This window comes from Cibotium barometz, chromosome 54 (genome assembly GCF_041138505.1).
Source record: "Cibotium barometz isolate CiBa-2024 chromosome 54, ASM4113850v1, whole genome shotgun sequence".
Lineage (NCBI taxonomy): Eukaryota > Viridiplantae > Streptophyta > Polypodiopsida > Cyatheales > Cibotiaceae > Cibotium > Cibotium barometz.
In genome coordinates, this window is record NC_141099.1 from 39,845,469 (window position 1) to 39,866,541 (window position 21,073).

The 21,073-nt window shown below is 43.1% G+C and overlaps 1 protein-coding gene across 1 annotated transcript; it reads right to left on the reverse strand.

Moving 5' to 3' along the window:
- Positions 1-8,770: 8,770 nt before the first annotated feature.
- Positions 8,771-13,413, reverse strand: LOC147608149 (uncharacterized). The gene is made up of 4 exons (XM_086790165.1): positions 13,130-13,413; positions 9,467-9,526; positions 9,322-9,390; positions 8,771-9,200 (listed from the first exon to the last, which is right to left on the reverse strand). The coding sequence occupies exons 1-4, from the start codon at positions 13,411-13,413 to the stop codon at positions 8,966-8,968; spliced, it is 648 nt and encodes a 215-aa protein (XP_086646291.1). The 3' UTR covers positions 8,771-8,965.
- Between the last annotated feature and the right edge of the window lie 7,660 nt (positions 13,414-21,073).

Here is a 21,073-nt window from a genome sequence, read left to right on the forward strand (position 1 = left end):
ATAGAGGGATTCAAGAGCAGCTAACAAAGATCAGCCAAGATGTACAGAGCATCTCTTCACGTATTGCTCCTGTGCGCTAAGGAAACCACATCTCTCATTTTTTGATACATCCTGATCTTGTGGGAGTTTCTGCTGAGGCTACAAGTTCCTCCACCCCCCAATGTCCTGTATGTTACAAAGTATTCGATGGGTGGAGCGGCCAGTATATACTACCATGTGGACACTACTATCACTTAATATGTTTAGTGAGACAAATGCAAAATACTTCTACATGTGCATTGTGCAGTGTCCCAATAAATCAAGGTATTTATACAGTGTTCGGCATGGCTAGCGAATATAAACCACCAGGACCTTTAGATGCAACTCCGAGTGCAATTCGTAATTTATTTCAAGATGAGAGTTAAGAAAAACAAATCCTACTTTTGTATTGATAATTTCTTCAAATATGATCATTTGTACAAGTACTTTTTATTAAATTAATGAAGTGACTTCTTCCTCTATGTCAAAATCTTGCTCCAAAATTCTTTCACCGTTTACTCTCTCGTCTGCTAAATTAAGCTCATCTAAGTCAATGTCTAAATTGTCTTCTATCTCAAGGGTGGTGCACAACGTACGTCCAACATCAAAGTTCTCGTCTACTACATCATCACAATTGTACATCCATCTGGGCATATCTTCTTCATACTCTTCGCTTTCAATGTCTCGCAAGATCTTTTCATTGCAGTACATGTAAACAAGTTTATCTGCTCGATCTGCAAGAAGTCGATTGCGAATAGTACTATGAATATATTTATACATGCTCCAGTTCCTTTCTGAGCCTGAGTTTGAAGAGCACTGACTTAGAACCTTCATCGCAAGGTTGCGCAATAAAGCATAATGCTCACCACCATTCATCATCCACCACTTCCATGCAGGTTGCTCTTTAGCCATTTGTTGAACAAGGGAGTTGGAAAATAAACCTTCTTTCAACCGAAATGAGGTCATCTCCTTTATGCACTGTACACGATCATCATCATTAGTATAGAAAGTGTTTACCACTTTATAAAAATCTTGCACCACCTCAACGTTGGACATCAAATCCATATTCCAATATTCAGGATCTAACATGTAAGCAGCACTGTGCAGTGGCGAGTGCGCTCCAATCCATCTAGCATGAAAGTACTTCAACAGAACTTTTCTTTGTCTACTGGAGAATGGTACACGCCATTGCTTTTCCACCACTGAATGCTCTAATTTCTCAGGACACTCCAAACTCCGCTGGACAGTCCACCATTGCATCCATGCTTTTCCGAGATTAGGCGCTCTTTGATCAAGACTTCGTACAGCATACATAACAGGCATCATTACATGGTATGCATCCATCACACTGTTCCACCAACTTCTTCTCGTAAGCGCTCCATTCAAGACTTTGATTTTCTCTTTCACTTTTTCAAGTTGAGTGTTCTCCCAGTCATGAAATGCCATGCATGTAAATGTTTCACAAACTGCATCTTTATTTCTAAGAAGAGACTCAAAAGTGTAAAAGTGAGTGCAAAACCTAGTCTCCGCTGGAAGCTTTAACATAACTGACATGCGAGGTCGAAACATATCTAAAACTCTCTGTCTCTTGAGCATGAATTTCACAAGCTGGCGAGCAGTGTCGACGATCGAGGCAAACCATTTGGTATCATCAGATTTATACCAATCTTTTAATACAAGATTCAAACTATGAGTATTACATCCTACCGGAAAAATATGTGGATATTGTCGCTGTAGGATTCTGGATGCATTTTTACAATTTTTTGCATTGTCCATGACGACTTGGACTACATTCTTGGCACCCACTTCCTCTATCACAGAGCTAATGACTTGAGCAATGTAAGCCCCAGTTTTGATTGAACCAGCTGAATCCACGGCACGGATGAAAGTCTCACCTCTAGGTGAAATAACCATTATATTAATTAATGGTTTTCTTTGCACATTAGACCATCCATCACTTACTATACTACATCCAGAAAGCTCTATATTGCTAAGAATTATTCTTTGTACACGTTCTTTTACTGACGCATAACATTTCTCTAATAGATCATTTCGCATAGCATGGTACGTAGGCGGTGAAAACCCTGGTCCAAACTCACCAATTTTCTTCCATGCTCTCTTCCAATGGTCACTGTCCACCATCATCATAGCACTCCCAGAAAAGTAAATCGCTTCAGCGAGGACGAGTTGTGCATCATCGAGTCGACCTTGACGTAGGCTTTCTTCCAATGAAGTTTGACGCATGGGTATATTTCCTACGTCAAAGTTTCGCTTGCAAGAAGATGCACTGGGTAGATTACTTTCTGGTTGCACATTGCCGTTCGGGGTACAAGTAGGCGATGTAGCGGGAGTTTGATGATTAGAACAACAGTGTTCTTGCTGCCTTGATACATTAACGGTAGGAGTGTCATGTTTTCTTGAATCTTTCTTTTGAATTTCTTCTCTTATGCGTTTGGCCACTATAGGTGCAGAGGGGTGGGTACATGACTTTTTCTTCGGTCCACCTAAAAAGTGTTCTCTTAGTCGAGGAGCCCCACCTGATTTTACTGCATGGCATAGCTTGCACTCCCAATCTATGAATCGATCACCAACGTTAATTGCATATTGCCACTCTATCCCAGGTGCCTTTTTTTTCCTGCTATTTGAAATTTGGACTCTATTGGAGGTATCACTGGATCCAACATTGTCCTCCATCTCAACAGATAACCTATTCAACCAAGCGTATAACAATGAATACACAAATGAAAAAACAACAAATCACTCACGTATAACAAAACATACATTAGCAAACAAATTACTTCGAAACTATCTTGACAAATACAAAAGATCATCACATAACACAAAACTACTTCAAACTATCTTGCAAGGTCTTACTACAAAACTACTTCGAAACTATCATGCACATTGCACTCCCAATGAAGGATGCCTTTTGTACCCAATTAAGGATACTTTACACAATCAAAGATCTATACTTGCCCAATACTCTAGTATAGGACAATAGACCTTCTTTAACATTCATAAAAAAAATCAAAGATCTATGCTTGCCCAATACTCTAGTATAGGACAATAGACCCTTGTCTACTCTAATTTATATCAAGTATCAAGAACCAATACAAGCCCCTAAGCAGGACTCTTGGCTCCATCAAACCATTCATAAAGCAGAATAAGGTAGATTACGTACGTGGCTCAAATGCAAAGCTGAATGACTCCAAATTTGTCCCTAAATCTCCGCAAGTATTAGCTACGAACCACACCCTGCCCCCAGTTCAAAGAACTAAGGACGAGTGGCTCAATAGCCTTAGGAGTGCCTACAAGGAAAGACGACAGCCCCTAAAATAAGGACGTTCTTCCCAAGAGGACACTTCTAGCAACTCGAGAGCTCTACAAGTACTTTGAGGAGAGATATCACGCCCCCAAAACAAGGACTATCTTCCCAAAAGTTGTACGATGGGTGTCGGGCAGTGTTTATATACAGAATAGTACCCCGCCGGCATTTCTACTTTTTCCCGGCGGGCCCGCCGGTCTTTTGTTTTTCCCGGCGGGCCCGCCGGGCTTTTACCTTTCCCGGCGGGCCTGCCGGGAAAGCTACATATCCCGGCGGGCCCGCCGGGAAAGGTAAAAGCCCGGAGGTGTTACTGGAGTAGTGGGTTCCGGCAGGTCATTTCTCAGGTCATGTGAATATACATTGTGATCACAAGTTTTAGTATGTTAACACTAGGTTTTGTTAACGTGATCACGAAATTGTGAAGACGTTAATGAAATCCCTGATCCTTCCACATGACCAATGATTCTTCTCATATGAAGAACTTCAAGTCCTTATCAACAACGGTTCGCATTGGTGACAACAGGTCTTTACCAGTGCTTGGTGTTGGAAACATTTCCTATGGTGTGGCTACTTTATACGAGGTTCTCTATGTTCCAAAACTGAAGCATAACCTCTTCTCTATTGCCAAGGCTACATCCAAAGGCCTTGCTTTCTATTTTGATGATGAAGTTGTCGAGATCTTCAACAAGAAGTCACGCTCTCTTGTGGCTCGTGGGCATCAGCTTGGTGGGCTATACTACTTAAGCTCTTTTACGACCAAGTTCCCCTCAGAGGATTCTCATCTTCATCAACTATTTGGGTCTTCACCAAAAACCCTCATTCTCTAGTTTGGAGAATAAGCCTACGCTCGCATCCAAGTCAACATCCATTTCTACAACCCAAACAATGACTTCTACATCCTCACCATCAACATCTACACCTTCAAGTTCTCAATCTATGGATGGAGGTGTTTCTTTCAAGGACAACCATGCCGCTTCTACACGTATATTGCCTAGCAACAGCTCAGTGCACTTTGCTCTATGTGCACATGCTATGGATACGCGAGGGCATATGTCTTCCCTTGGAGATTCTTATGATGGTCAACCACTTCTTCACAGTGGCACTCAAGAGGAGGAATGTACATTCTGTGCTTCTCAAGAGTTGGATATTCTTGGTGGCTCACTCAATGGTTCAAAGGATCACGCACTGGATGAGCTTACACATGGCGCTTCTTCTACAAACCATGGAAAACACCCTATTCCACACAATGATCCCTCTTCCATGACAAAACCCTTATCTTCTTCAACAACTCAATGGTGTATTTCTCATCTAGAGCTGAAGAGGAGGTATTGGGGATTTATCAACTCTACATGCTGTTTGTCAGCTTCCCATAGATGGTGTCCTTCCCATTGTCGATGGCATCCTTCCCATCTGGGGCTGAAGAGGAGGTGTTGGAAAGAGGTCATCTCCATATTATGGTCATGAAATCCCCAACATGAGACTTTAAAAGGGAAAAGTAAAGCATAAGGTTAAATAACTTTTGACATGCGAAGTATAAGGTTTAGTAACCTTAGTCTAAAGCTTATACACAAAGCACCTTCGCATAAATAATGCATCACCCTACTTTTGGGAAGGCTGACTTTTCCCTATATAAAGGCTATTAAGCTCTCATTTGTACCCATGCAAGTTATAGTGTTTGTATACTTTTTTGGTGAAGAATAACACAAGGTTGTGTTTTTCAACTCTCATCCACATTCTCACATATTGCAACTACAACTAGAAGGTGACTCAGATGATGATGCAGTCTCTCCAATAAACAATGAAGATGGAGAGATATTTTTATCTTACAAATGCCAATGGCTTAAATTCTCTCTCACTCTTTCTCTCTCTCTCTCTCTCTCTCTCTCTCTCTATTCCTCTCTAGGGTGGATTTAGGATACATACATACATACATATATGCATACATACATGCATAGATACATATACTACTAGAGAATGCTAAATTACTGATGGGGATTTCCAAAATTACTATCTAATTATATTATTGCTTGACAAAATAATTGACCAACGCTCAAAATAATTGACCAACGCTCAAAATAATAACGGGAAATGATTTTTTTATTTTTTTTAAAGATAGATGACTGAAAGATTGATAGGACAACTTCAAAACAAAGGGGAGGGCTTCTTATACCAGAATTTCGAGATTTAAAAACTTTTGCATTTCTGATGTTTTTACCGACGTTGATATCGATGTTTTTTTGGACAGATTTACGGACGCTTATATAGACATTTTTTCGGACGTTTATATGGATGTATTTACCGTCAATCTTTCCGATGACGTTTTTAGCATCAGAAATCACTGCTGTCGGTAACTGAGCAATCTCTAGTAGTGTAATAAAAACTACATAAAGCCCATGATGCGACTTTGAATAAATCATGGTAGCATCTAAGTGGAGTTGATACATCGTTGAACGTCTTGAACGTTGCACTTTTCCACAAAATGCAAAAAGAGATAGACAAAGGGATATAGAAGTAGATACATTGTTGAATATCTTGAACGTTGCACCAAACTGTCCATGTCAGCACAACCATGTCTCACAGCTGAATATGTGCTAAACCAATCCCTATGCGGGATAGCATGAAACAAGGCATCCATATCCAACGTGAAACAATGTGCGAGGACTAGTAATGACTGCATAAGAGGTATCACGCACAACCTGTGCTTTAGAAGCATCTGCCATGTGCGAATCTCGAAGCTGTCGCTTCTTCTGCTGTCTAATCTGACGGAAACAATGCTGTCTGATGTGGCCACGTCTGCCACAATGCCAACAGACAACACCTCTATGAGAATGAGTACGAGACCTACCTCTCACACGAGGCATCTCAACCACAGCCATATCTGTACATGTAAGCTCATCTGTACCATCAAGCCTGGCAACATCATAGTGGGCACACTCCAAAGCCATGACTGTGCACAAACAAATGGACAAGGCTGACAAGGCTGAGCACTAGTGCGGAATCCTCAACGCACTCTAGTAAATAGCAACACTGCTGGAGTACAGTAAACTCTCCTACCCGAGAGTAGGGTGGCTGTCAAGTCTCCCACCTGAACAAAATACGTCCAAAGTGTAAGAGAATGGATGCGAAACATGCAATCCAACAATGCAAGATTCTCAACAAATGATCCACACACGGATCATAAAACTAGTAGCGTGCTAGCTCAACAAAGCATCCAACGCGCACACAAATTTTGGTAAAAATCCTGTAGAGTCTCCCCTGTATCTGAAAGAACCCCCACTTCGTCTACAATGACGAACAAGATGCAAACGTGCATCCAACTATGCTCAAGTGGCACCAAACAAAGATCACACACTTTGTTTACATGTACAACAGGCGACCACGCATCCAACGATACTCACACAGTATACACAAGCCTATCCGGCTTTCAAAGTATACACGGCAACCTAGCTCAAGCACGAGTTATCCAAGGCACAAACGAGCATCAACAAGGCATCCAACAAGAGGCATAAACTGGGCATACAATCGGCTCAAATCAATCCAGAATTCTACAATGCATTCGGACAAAGCATACAAGGCATCCAGAACTAAGGCACAAAAGAGGGCATCCAACCACTGTGCAAAAGAGGATCAAACACCTCTCATGGTGGCATACAATGATGCAAGCTCACGATACGCATCAAGAAGCATGAATGCACATCGAGCTGGAGCACAAATCAGCCAGGACATACAAGTGCCCAATTTGGGCAATCACAAATGCCTCAACAGGCATCCAAGCACCACACTTGCAACGTCTGACTATCTTGCAGCCACGTCTGCCTCGCACCTGCCCTACTTCCGTTATGGCTACGCCCTAAAGACTTGCATCTGTGCTAGACGTAGCTAATCTTGCAAACGTAGCGCTGCTAGCACAATAGCAAAGGTATTATATACCTCAGCGTTGACTCTCTGCCAAGCACACACACCTCACTTAGGTGTCAACAATAGCAGTTTGTTGACCTTAACTGTAGTGATATCAGCGTTTGCAGCCGCTTTGACCTTGAGCTATGCAACATTAGTTGCACTATACTACCCATGCTTGTGATGGACCTACACCTGCCTAGTCAAAGCTGCACTTAGGGCTGCCTCGCCACACACACAGCACATGGTTTTCGACTTGCTCCCAACTTGATCAATGCTGCAACACCTGCAGCCTTGGCACGTCAACAGCTCACAGATGCCCCACATCAAGAGCAACATAAAGCGGTGGACAGCAACCTGAGCACTGGCGAGACCACTTGACGACCTGATGCCTGCACATATACTTACTGACCTTGTCCACTATAGTTGACACCTCAAGCTCTTACTGCCACGGTTGCCCACGTGCCACCTGACCAACCTACACCTGCCTGGCGACCTTGGCACAAGCAGCACAGTGCCGGCTTTATCCAACGAGATTTGCGCTTGGACCTGACTGTGCAGCACCTGCACTTAATGTGGTCGGCCTTGCAAACACACCCAATTGCACCTTATCCTGCGCTGCCAGTTTCACAGGCCACACAACCCAAGGGCTGACCTACTGGGCAGCAGCGGCCCAATAGCCAAGAAGCCGTACGATTGACCTTCAGGCTTTGGCAACAGCTTTTGGGTTGGCAATGCCCAAACAAGACCTGTGACCTTGACCTACGGTTGAGACCTGCACCGCTGACCCTGAGCTCTGCCACATTAGCACACCTCCTCGTTGGACTTGCTTGCTGGCCTTGACTGATCTTCCCACACCTGCGCCAACCAGCAGTTTGAGAATCAAAGCTGTCGACTGCCTCAGTCTATTTGCAAGTACCCTACAGGCTGCACTCGACTAGCTAATGGTTGGCGACCTTGCAACCAGCAATGCCTCTCACCTGTGCTAGCAAAAGGCAAAAGAATAACTCACACCTACACCGCAAGCAGCCCACACATAGTAGCCAAAAGCTACTCACAAGCTGCACCAACACAAGCAGCCACACCTGTAGCTCTACAGGACAACAAAGCTCCTCAAATCTATCGCCAGATCTCTCCTTGAACACCAAGCTCAACACCAAGCTTCCTCCATAGATTTTCTCCTCCTTGCCAAACTCTTCCGTGCCGAGAAGACTGCTCCAAGCAAGCTCCTCAAGCTTCCATGGCCGGAAGCTTCTCTCACGCGACGATGGCGGCGACGACCGGCTCCGCACACACGCTCACACGCAGCTCACCAGGCTCTGATACCAGTTGAAGGGACCCAGGCAGAGCACGCACACGAGAGAGAGAGAGAGAGAGAGAGAGAGAGAGAGAGAGAGAGAGAGAGAGAGAGAGAGAGAGAGAGAATATGAGAAGATACCTAATCGATATCCTAAGACGACAACTACGATAGTTGAATCAACAACCTATTGAAAAGTGATTCACTAGTGATTTGTAATAAGGAAACTGAAGTTCATATATGTACATGTTTACCGAAGGTTAAAAGAACGCGATCTAAATAACATTACATATGCGCAGCTTATCTATGCGATAATAGCATAACCACCTATTTCCTACTTTGAACATCGATTCAAGAACGCAAAAATAGGTGGTGATAATAACAGCAGAAGCAGCTAGCTGGCTAGTAACGACGAATCAGACATCGGCTTAGTGGTTCCTTGCTCGAGACTTGTCAGTTGCGTCAAAAGACTCCTGAACCGTAGGTAAGTCTAAATCCTCGAAATCCCCACTGCTGCATGCACTTGCATTGTAAGCCGAAGTCCTTTTCTTCCACGGTGTTACGAGATCCACATTGCCGACTAATCCCGACAGTCGCTCTGAGCAAGCAGCAACATACTTTCCTCTCCTTTTGCAGAATTTTTTAAACTCCTCCACATCCATGCTGTTCTTACAAAATGAACAATAATGGATGATAGTCAACATAATCATAACCAGCATACACAAGAAAACCGAACAATTCACAGGTAAAAATGTAGTGAGATAGAACTCAACATTATGTGTACCTTGAGCAATCTGGTCCAAAATCAGCGCTGATAGCTTCAATGGACTCCTCAAACTCCTCGTCATTGAGACTGTGTGTCACACAAAGATGTTTATGAACCACAGAGAAAATCACTTATACACAACCAAGAAGCAAATTGAGCTTACGAGAGCCAATCCACTTGTGCTAGGGAAAGATGGTTGTTCTTTTGGTTCTTTGCGAGAGATCTGCAAACATTTGGAAAGCAACAACCAACATAAGCAAATATCATCATCATCATCATCTCTCTCTCTCTCTCTCTCTCTCTCTCTCGCTCTCTCTCATAGGTCATTTTGGCCTCTTGAAGACATGTCATTTCATTTCTGTACATGCTCACTAGATTGTATTCCCCTTTATAGGAATAGCTTTTCCTACCATGATGTATATGCCACGATGTTGTTATACACAGGTTTTGTCTTATAGATTGGTTCAGCCTTTCAAAGATTAGTACTATCTTCTCCATCTCCTCCTCCTCCTCCTTGTGCGCACACACAATCATAAGTTCGTACAATATACCAGACCACTCATGGTCTGGTATATTGTACTATCTTCTCCTTCTCCTCCTCCTTGTGCGCACACACAATCATAAGTTCGTACAATATACCAGACCACTCATGGTCTCACAGGTTCATTTCATTCCGTTCCAGGCTCGCGCTATTTTACAAGACAGATCAAGAAAGAGGAAAGACTTAATGCGGCAGGAGACTACTAAAGAGCCATGGGAAATTGCATGAGACTAATAAAGAACGAAGGAAAATTGCAGCAAGAAAGATGCAATGCACAAACAAGAGAGGAGAGAGACAAGTGCAATCACACAGAATAGATCAAGAAACAAGCAACAATGAGGCAACGGGAGATGATAGGGGATTGCGACAAGAAAAGAGGCATGCACACAGCATAAAGATGATAACGCTGAGCCAAAGGAGGAAGGCAAACTCTCAGCAGCGCCCTTCTGAGATGCACAAATCAGGGTCCTTCCTTGCAAATATGGAGAAGAGGATACCATGGGACCTGTCAGACTTCTCTGCTTCAGCATGGGGAGGATGATGCGATGGCTTCGCCCGATGAGACCTAACTCAGAAGAGGCCAGCGGGAAGACTGCCTCCGGCATCATCTTCTTTCCAGCTCCGCCTTCTACAAGGACTGTTGCCTGCATCACTTTGCCTACGCCACAAATCTTCTTGAGGTTGCCCGACCTTTCAGGTGTAGTGTGGTTGAGTGTTTTCGTCAACTCTCTAGTTCTGAGGCTAGATATGTATACATATGTATATGCTGTACTGTATGTATTATATATATATATATATATATATATATATATATATATATATATATAAACACCATATTAGATAATTTGGAAAAAATCCCATTCCCATTTGAAAAATGGGAGCATGGTGAACTTGTCCAAAAGTTTGTCAAAACCCCCTCATGTGACATATCATCGGAAAGATCTTGAAGAGTAGAATCTAAATCTATGATCTCCGACAAATTTGGAGTTAGTATGTTTAAGATATGTCCAAAACTATATGAAGTAATTAATTCCCAAAATGTGAGATTTTTCCCAAATTACCTAATATTAACTTTATATATTTTTGTGTGTGCGTGTGTGTGTTTCTCGGAGAGAAGAGGGAGAGAGGGAGAGGGAGAGGGAGAGGGAGAGAGCCCATGTACACGTTAGTACCACAAATATATTGTTTCCAAAAAAATTATGTGCCGTTAGCGAGGGAGGGGAAAGGGGAACGTCTCGCTCATGGCCGTAAGGAGTCATATAGGCGATGCGTTCACCAATGCCAAAAAGGGCCATGGATCTGTCGGAGGACCCAAATTAGACGACGTGACATGGGCTTGATCTTGACTGTCAGATCCCAAAGTAAACTAAGGTGTAAACTAGGGATCGATAACTTAGGTATAATGGAACTTCTTGTTTTAATGACATTCCAAGGCATGGTCTGGGATTGCTTCTTGTGAAGACCAGCTCGTCCCGGCTTTGTATGTTCCCAGACCCATCTTCTTGTAAAGTGGAAAGATCATGTGTTATAACAATTTACGTGTATTCGGTTTACGCGGTACCCTCCTCTTGACTTCTCACAAATCTAGGGCTTGTCTCGCTACTGTACATTATTTATGTAGTTCGACGAGAAGTTCTGCCAATACTTTGCGAGAACACATCAGAAAATCCGAGTTCACAACGTATGGACTAATAAGGGAGATTGTGAGCAATATGATAATAAACTTGTTGAATGAAGTAGTCAACCCCTATCACCCAAGTGTTCATTATGCATGATGGACTTTTGTGGCGTAGCAAGAACAAACTCCTCAACATAAATGTCTACTAAGGACATAGCTGATGCGACTAGTGCATGGAAGTAGCTATGCACGTGTCAATTGATAACCGAGGATGCAAAACATATGATTCTAAGCATCTACCATGCATGTACCTCCGGTCTCTTAGCTCACTAGCTCTACAAAATGTTTGATGGGTCCAAACGAATATCGCTCAAAAAATATGTCAATCCTGAAGGTCACAAGCACTATACACAACATGAACTAAGCTTAAGGGTCATGGGGGAACCAATTTACATCCTCAAATCATGTCCAAACGAGCAAATCTAACAGAACGGTTGTAAGACACAACGTAGGACAAGTGCCCAAAAATGAGAAATGTGAGTACATAGCACCCTATAGGTCACTGTTGTATAGGCATCACGTGATTTTTGTGATTCATTCATGGTGATACTTATGACTAAATACATGCATCATACTCCTTATCCTAAGCCTATGTTGATATTGAGCTATTGTGTTGCTATATCTGATAATGTTCCTGTAACGTAATACTATAATTGTAAAAGTGTACTGCCAAGTTTAGTCACTTGAGCTTGTTATTTGGTCAAAATCCGAGTGTTGTGAGATCTCTGGTTAGACATAATGCTTGTGAGATCCTTCCTATGATGCTTCTTGTGGTGTTTGAGGTGTAGTGTTGATTTTTGAACCTGTATGCACCAATACTGGCATATCCCTAGTCTAAATTGGCACCCTTCAAGACACGAATCACAAATCCTTGCCTCTTGTGTAAATGCACATCTTCTACAAGTTTGTGCACCATAGATTTGACATGTTTGCTTTGTTGATGAAACATGGTGTCCTTGTGAATCCTTCAATTGGTCAAATATTGACCCTTGTGCTTTACCCTGGTGTTTGCGGGTCGCCGCGCGACGGACGTGGTAGCCTAGCAAGAACTCCTAAAAATAATGTCTATGGAGGATGTAGCTGACTTTGCTAGTGCATGGAGGCAGTAGTGCGGGTGTCAATCGACTACCACAGAGTAAGAAGAGTCTCACGGGATCTACGCTAACTAATGGGAGGACGTCCACTAAATGAGTTGTGCGGGGTTTGTGAGCACCGACGAGCACATGTGTAAATTGAGTGGATTCTAAGCGAGCAAACAAGAGCAAACACAAGCAACGGGAACTCTATGGCTACAGTACCGAATCAATGAGATGGGCAGAACGGCGTCTACAAACAAAATGTGCGGCCACTCGCTTGTGGACGAGCGCTCATGCCCGGAAATGCCTCCAAGTGGACTTGAATCCTTCTTATAGGCCTCTAGGTCTCGTGTACTTAATCTTGTGCCTAAATCCTAAGTATATTGTCCTAGATCTGAGAACATGTGTTCTGAGCGCTCGCTTTGTTGACACCCAAAAACCACTGAAAGCTTATGAAAGCATACATTGACACAAAGCTTATTGAGTAGAGGGTGTCGAGGGTGTAGTAGATGGAGTACTCGACAAGGTAGCCTGAGTAGAAGAGGAAGCTCTGCCGTCTGCACAGCAGTCGAAGGAGCAGCCGAAGGTGTGAGGCTCTCATTGAAGACCACGTCACGGCTAATCGTGATGGTGAGGGTGGTCGGATCAAGAAGCCGAAAAGCACTGGATGCTTGATTGTAACCCACAAAAGTGAATTTCTTGTGTAGATCCAACGTATGGCCAATTGCCTTCGGTAGAAGTACAAAGGCCGAGCACCCAAACACACGGAAGTGTGCCACCGAGGGCTTGCACGCATGATAAGCCTCATACGGCATCATGTCCTTCACTGCAATCCTGGGGAGCGGTTTTGGAAATGTACCGCTGTTGAGCAAGCCTTTGCCCACAATAGGTGCATGGTAAGGAAGCATACTCAAGCATTGCTCAAGATATCTCCACGATGGTGCGGTTCTTTCGGTCGACAACACTACAAGACAATGCTGCCATACACGCGTTTCATACACGCGATAAATTACGAACGCGTGTATGGTCGCGCTTGTATTTGAATAGAATCGGGCGCGTGTATTTTAGCATTTAAGTTCGCGTGTATATTTGCATTTATCAACGCGTGTATAAACGCGTTTATATACACGCAGTAATACACGCATCTATACACGATAATATTCACGGGGTAATACTCGCTATTATACACGGATAAATACACGCTGCTATACACGGATTAATACACGCATGGCAGAGAAAAACTGAAAAGAACCGAATTCCTTTACAAAATTAAAAACTATTTTCCTTAAACCATCTCATAGTACATTACAGTATACATCATTACACAATCCCACTACATGCATTTACAACAATGAAATATATTCAAAAATAAATCATGCATATGAGATGATAGAAATGTCATCAATTTAGAACATACAGTGACGGATTGGTTAGGGTTCGATCTCATCTTCAATAAGATCCATCCTTGCCAAACGATCAACATCAATATCCATTTGATCAATTGGTAAGGCTACGATTAAATTTATTCCACTATCGATATTATGTACTCCATTGATAATGGTATCGATGTCCTGATCATCCTCATCAACATCACCATCATCCTCAATGGTAGGGTCATTCTCATGATCATGAGAAATGGCATGCTCATCCTCATTATCATGATCATCTCTTATTTCTTGATCATCGATCACAACATCTTCAATGGCATGTTCGACGTCATCTTCATTGCGGCTTGTTACATCCTCCATATGCTGCATATCAGTGAATGTATTATACATCACTTTGGAACGTGGTGCAATAGGGATGACGTACCACCATTTGATGTCATGCACCATTGGTAGATAGATAACCTACTCAAATACACACAGTACAGTAATTAATTAGCATATCAAAAGTCAAGGGGTACGCGAGCTTAGATATATATGTACATGAAACACATTAGTAAAAAAAATGCATACCTGCTCACATTGTTGTGGCAATACGAGCCTATCTTTCTTTGTTTGCCAGAACTTTGTAGAGTCAATAGTTACATATCCACTTGCATGGCGTTTTATCGTTGCATCAGGCCCTTTTTCCACCACGTTCATTTGCCATTTGACATCCAAAACATACACAAAGAAGCGACGAAAGTCAAGCCTAAATATGTCTTGGATTATGCCACAATAATCATCCATTTTTCCATTAGCTCCCTCAAAGCTACTAATGACACCGCAATCTTGTGTATTTCTCTTTTCATCAATTCTTTGTGTTCGAAAATGCTTGCCTTCACACCATATAGCATTGAACATAGTGCACTGGACCAAAATAGAAGCAATATTTGTGTAAGCAATGTGAATAAATATTAAAAGCAAATCACTTACAACTAATGCAAAACATTAGTTCTATGTACCTTTGACATGCATCCTCGTGCATACTCCCATTCTTCCGCCGTGATATGCAGCCCCTCGTCGCTCTCTGCTCTCTCCATTTCCTCATGCAACCAATCAACATGGATATCATTCGGAAGTGTTGCTAGATGCTTAGGGTACGCCTTCCGAGAGCCATGTTGCCTCCGAAAGAGAGCTCTTTCTGCTTGTCTTTTTGTCTTTGCATCCTCATATCTTATAACCCATCTGCTCATCACATCACTATTAAGGATACAAGTGAAATTGAGATCATCAATCAATGTTCTGTCAATTACTTTACTCTGTCCTTTTCCTTGAGGCACAATAGAGGTCATCCTCAAGTCCTCTTCATTGCTCCATAGTCGTGGCAAAGAGCTGTCCACCTGACCAAGAAATTCTGAAATATATACAAGAGACTCTTGTATCAACCAACCCTCGGCCATGCTTCCTTCAGGCCTTGCACTTTGCCTCACAAAGTCTTTTAAGGTCTTCATGAAGCGCTCTAGGAAGAACATCCAACGTGCATGCACAGTACCACATAAAGCAATTTCGTCCACTAAATGCACAATGAGATGTAGTTGACTTGTGAGAATGGTTCGCGGAAAAGTCTCCTCTACCAAACAAACCACCTCCACTGCCATAACACGCGCATCATCCAACGTGGCTGGATCAATTGCTTTGGAACTAACATATCTGAAAAATAAATAAATAGTACGTTATACCTCATGCACGTTCATTTTGCAAGGTATAATGAAGGGTGATCTGAGCATGGGTTTTTACATACCTCACAAGCTCGCCCATCTTATAAATACATTTTTTCAAACTCTTATTCGCACAATGGTCGATGCTAGTAGGTAGTATGAACTGCGCACATAAGAGCACATTTATGGTTTATGGCATTACAAAATTTCATTTCAACGTACGTACAAGACTTGGAAAACACTTACTTGAAGCATCTTGTGCCAATCGTGGGACTTCAACCCATATAGTTGCTCAACGCCTCTTTTCTTAGTGGTTGTAAAGGCTCCCTTCAATGATCTCATGCATCCAGTGGGAGTACGCAAAGTGGTGATGGCCTGCTTTACCTGCTTCTCCTCTTTCTTTGATATAATCCATGGTGCAGGCGGAAGACGAACGTGCCCACCCACCTCTCGTGGCCAAGCTTGACGCATACGTCCTGCGACCCGCAAGTCCTCACGTACGCTAACATTGTCTCGTTTACCAGTAATATGTTCCCAAATACCAGATCCCACATTCTTGAAGATGTGCATGGGATCAAGAAGATGGTTGATCTTAAGATGGGTCCAATATGGCAGCCGGAAAAAAATGGAGTACCTGCACAAGGGATTGCTCTATGTGACCTTTAATCCAATTAGAGACTACACAAAACAAGATTGAAAAAACATCACTATACCTGTTCATGCCATCTGGAGGAAGAATAGTTGTAGACTCCCAAATACGCTTCCAATCTTTTGCACGAAGTGTTTGTGGAGGAATGTTACTCTTACTAGCAACATATTTAGGATGATCTGAGGGGAGAAATCGATGATGATTATCGAATATAGTCTTACACAAACCATCAGCATACTCATGTACTAACGAAGGGCCACAAACAGGACATGCATGTTTACCCGATGTTTTCAAACCTGTTAAAATATAGGAAAAAGTTAGAATAATAAAGTCAAACCGTCTAATTAATATATATAGCCAATAGTAATAGAGTAGGGAGGTAATTAGAATTCTTACCAGAACAATCGCTGTATCCTGGAAAGTCATGCATTGTCCACATCAACACTGCTTTTAAGTCGAAGTGTCGAGAGGAGGGAGGCCTACTAATGTCCACCACCGCCACACCTCTCCATAGTTCCTCCAACTCATCAATCAGTGGTTCAAGATAAACATCCATATGCTTGACTTTATGTTTCCCTGGAATTAGAAGGGATAACATAAGATGTCCCTTCTTGATCGCCATTGATGGTGGAAGGTTGTAATTCACCAACACAACTGGCCACACGCTGTATGCGGTGCTTTTGAAACCAAATGGATTCACTCCATCCATACCCAGGCCAAGTCTCAAGTTTCTGGGCTCTGTTTTAAAGCTGGGCCACTCATCTTCAGGCAGGAGTGTCTGCGGGAATTCTCCACATGCCATCATCCGATCGATGCGAGGAATGCCATGACATGAGCTCTGCTATGGATTTGCACTTGAACATGTGTTTGATGCGAGGAATTATAGGAAAGTGTCGCAAGACTTTACGAGGTACATCAAAACTCTTCATATCTGTTCTGTACCTTGCTTCACCACAAGTGGGACAATGTAGAGCCTCCTTATGCGTCCCACGAAAGAGAATGCAATCATTGACGCATGCATGTATTTTATCATAATCCAGTCCTCCAAGAGATGTCACATAGCGCCTCGCTATGTCTCTTGAGGTGGGTAGTCTATTTTCCTTTGGAAGCATGTTTGATAATAGCCTGCATTCAATATCATCAATTATAATTAGTCTTAAATCCTATACCTTAAACCACTAATTCAAATTTGTAAGTTAGAATGCTTACTTCAACAATGTGTCAAGACTGGCATTGCTCCATCCATAAACTGTTTGTATATTAAGTAGTTCAAGTGAAGCACGTAAAACTGAGAATGTGCACCCTTCAAACACCGGTGTCGATGAAGCCTTATAAAGATGCTCTTGTTCCATATCATCGTCGTCCATACCTTTGGGATCATCCTTAAAAAGATTCCGCACCATATCATCAAGCACCTCCTCTTCCACAACTTCGTGGGGTGCAAGGCTATTGTCATCCCTTTCCCACTCATCTCTGACAATAGATCCCGAAGCTCCATCATCATCTCGTCGACGCTTTACGTGCTCTCGTCGCGCGTAGGGTACCATGTTAGGGTGTGGTACTGCATCCTGCTTCAATTTATCAAATTATATGTTACAACTCTATTAATTTAATTTGGATACCATGAGTCATTTGAATACCATCAATTTACATCTACTCACCTCTAAACCTGTTTGATTCCATTCTCCATACATGGAGATGTGATTCAAGGTAATTCGACATGCTCGTACAATGCATCCTTGACATCGATTACACATACATTTGATCCGTTGTCCCAACCACACATCGCGATTACGATGACGCAATGTCTCATCTTCTCCAGAACTGCTTGAAGAGGTTGATGACATCCTGTGTACAAATCAGAAAACACAAAATCATTATATGTTTTTAATGAAAGCACAAAATCGCGTGTATTGACGCGGCTATCTCCTGAAAATTGCGTGTATTAACGCGGCTACTTCCTAAAAATCGCGTGTATTCACGCGGGTAGTGTCTGCAAAACGCGTGTATAAACGCAGCTAAAATCACATACACGCAAATATACCTGCGTTTATACACGCGAAAATAAACGCGGCAGTATGTTTAAACTAAAAATAGCCCGCCTTCCCCAAATATAGATTTTGAACTAAGAAATCAACAGTGCGCCTGTTTTCGCCTCTTCCAACAGCAAGGAGGGAGCAGAGAAAGGAGCACACACACGGGAGAAGGAGGGAGCAGAGAAGGAGCAGAGAAGACTCACTTTTTCAGAGGTGAGTCACTTTGTCCTGTGCCTTGTCTCTTTTGTTAGATTTGTTTACTTTGCTCTTTGCTCTTTGGGTTTGTCTTTTTGCACACGATTGGGTTTGTCTTTTTGCATCCTGACAGGGGCGACAATGGCTGGTCCTTTTATAAGGACATTCTATCTTTGTCGGGGGGTCGGTCTTTTCGAGAAATTTTTTTCGCAGGTCGCGTGTAAGAACGCGTGTAGAAGCGTGTGTAACCTGTCTGCAGAGTATGTTCACGCGTATATACACGCGTTTTTTGACGGGTGTATATACGCGTTTCTGCAGATAGAAAACTGCGGCGTTTCAGATTTCTCTTGACTTGAATGATTTAATTTGTGTGAGTCAAGAGACAGCCCATGATGTACATGAAGATGTTTGTTGCAGGTTCTTTATGGATATTCCAGGTTCTTCATCCGATCCATTTGCGTACAGCAATTGGTTGATGGAGATGATGAATCACTTTGGGCGCCAACCTGGTCCGGTTGAGCTTACAGAGTATATGTATGCCCATCCCCCTCCTTCCCTGCCTGGTGTCTATACCCCTACCGCGAGTATCCAGGGCACTCCAGTGCCGTCTATTCCTCCGAGTCCGACGAGACGGCATGCAGCTTCTCCTCTTCCACGTCCACCGAGGAGACATACCTCGTCCCAGACACACTCACGTACACCCTCACAGCCACCATCACGTGCTCCCTCAGAGCCACCGTCACGTCAGGGCTCACAGCCACCGTCACGTAGACAATCCCCCAGTCGTGACTCCACCCGCAGCAGTAGGAAGAGTGGGAGCAGTGGAGGATGCGGCGGGTGCTTTGGTGGGGGAGGTGGGGGAGGTGGGGGAGGTGGTAGAGCACGCGGTGAGAGAGGAGATAGAGGGAGAAGAGTTAGAGGAGACAGTTCGGAAGAGGAGGAGATGAGAGAGATGGAGAGAGTGGTTTGCTATGATGTGACGGATAGGGGTGGGATAGTGATGGATGCAAGGGGGAGGGAGGTAATGGAGTACATGCGTGGGGTAGTATCAAACTCATATAGAAATTATTTTATTAAATTTAAAGATCAAAATAGCCGATTAGTTGGGGAGGTGATAGAGGCTGTACATAGTCGGTACCCCAATCCCCCACATGCTACATTCTCGGATGTATGGGGAAGGACGCGAATAAGGGAGATCTTAAGTAATAAAAGATCTCACCTTAAAAAACTCGCGTACGATGACCGGCTAAATGTAGCTGCGGGTGGCTATCCTGCCGAGAAACCTGCCACCACTGCGCACAAACGCGAGTAGAAGGAGGCAAAGAAACGAGCAGAGGGTGGTGAAGAGCAGGCAGCATGTGGAGGCACGACGGATCCAGATGGAGACCGTTGGATCTTCGCATTTCGGATCTGGCGGCGTCGAGTCATGGGAGGCAGAGTTCGTAAGTATCCTGCCACTTTATTTGATTGTTTACTTAATTCATTGATTCTATGATTGTTTTAATCTTACAAATTGTGTTGATTATGATACAGCGACGGGTTACGGGGAGGAAGCCCACAACCCACGATACTGCGTATGCTCGCCGGCATAGCAGACGTGACACGTGGGCCATCTTCAAAGCCGAGGGACGTATTACGGACGCGCAGTTTGAGTTGGCCATGAGACCATACGGTCGACAGGTACTTGAAAATTCGTAACGAATGGTTTTGGTTTATTGAATTGCATATATATATACTTATATACTATATATTACTTGAACAGACACAAGCTGCTGATGATTCACTGGCCGCCGCTGCAAAGGGTGGACGTGAGCACTACTCCTTGGACATTCCGACCGATGTGAGCTCATCTGAGCATGGGGGAAGCACCGAGTCATCATCTGGGTCTGAGTAGTACTCAGACTTGTAGTATCACATTCCATATTGAGGATGTGATTGTATATATTTTTTTTGTAAACTCAAGCCATGGGCTACTTCGAGATATGGACTCCCTTGTATACATGTATGAAATTTTGATAGTAATATTGAATTGATTGATCGATAGTATTACATTCATGTCTGTCTTGAATCATGTAATGACAATGTATGCATTCATGTCGTTCTTGTCTTAATCTCCCTTGTGCATATGTTCTTCGTGGATGGTCTAATGGGATGGTCTAATGCACCAAAAACCCTAAACCAGAGAGTGCTATTGGGTGCTGGAAGGAACAGTATTCAGGCACCAAATAGCACTCTCTAGATTTTTTTTTGGCTCTCTGTTCGCGTGTATAAACGCGTCAGAACTGCTAAAACTCGCGTGTATCTACGCGGCTACCCTGGAAATTACGCGTGTATTAATGCGTAAAAACTGGAAATAACGCGTGTATAAGCGCATCTAAATTAAACAAACGCGTGTATAGACGCAGGTATAAACGCTTGGAACTGAACAGGATGCGGCTATACACCCGTGTATAAGCGCGTCTAATTTAAGAAAAAGCGTGTATAGCCGCGTGTATCAATGCGTCTGTGTA

What these genes read in the sequence shown, in the direction of transcription:
- LOC147608149 (XM_086790165.1), bottom strand. Translation starts at nt 13,413, where the DNA reads ATGCCGTATGAGGCTTATCATGCGTGCAAGCCCTCGGTGGCACACTTC. An exon ending in GCACAAGTGGATTGGCTCTC is followed by an intron (nt 9,391 to 9,466) that starts GTAAGCTCAATT and finishes TGTGACACACAG; the next exon opens with TCTCAATGACGAGGAGTTTG. An exon ending in TTTGGACCAGATTGCTCAAG is followed by an intron (nt 9,201 to 9,321) that starts GTACACATAATG and finishes TTGTAAGAACAG; the next exon opens with CATGGATGTGGAGGAGTTTA.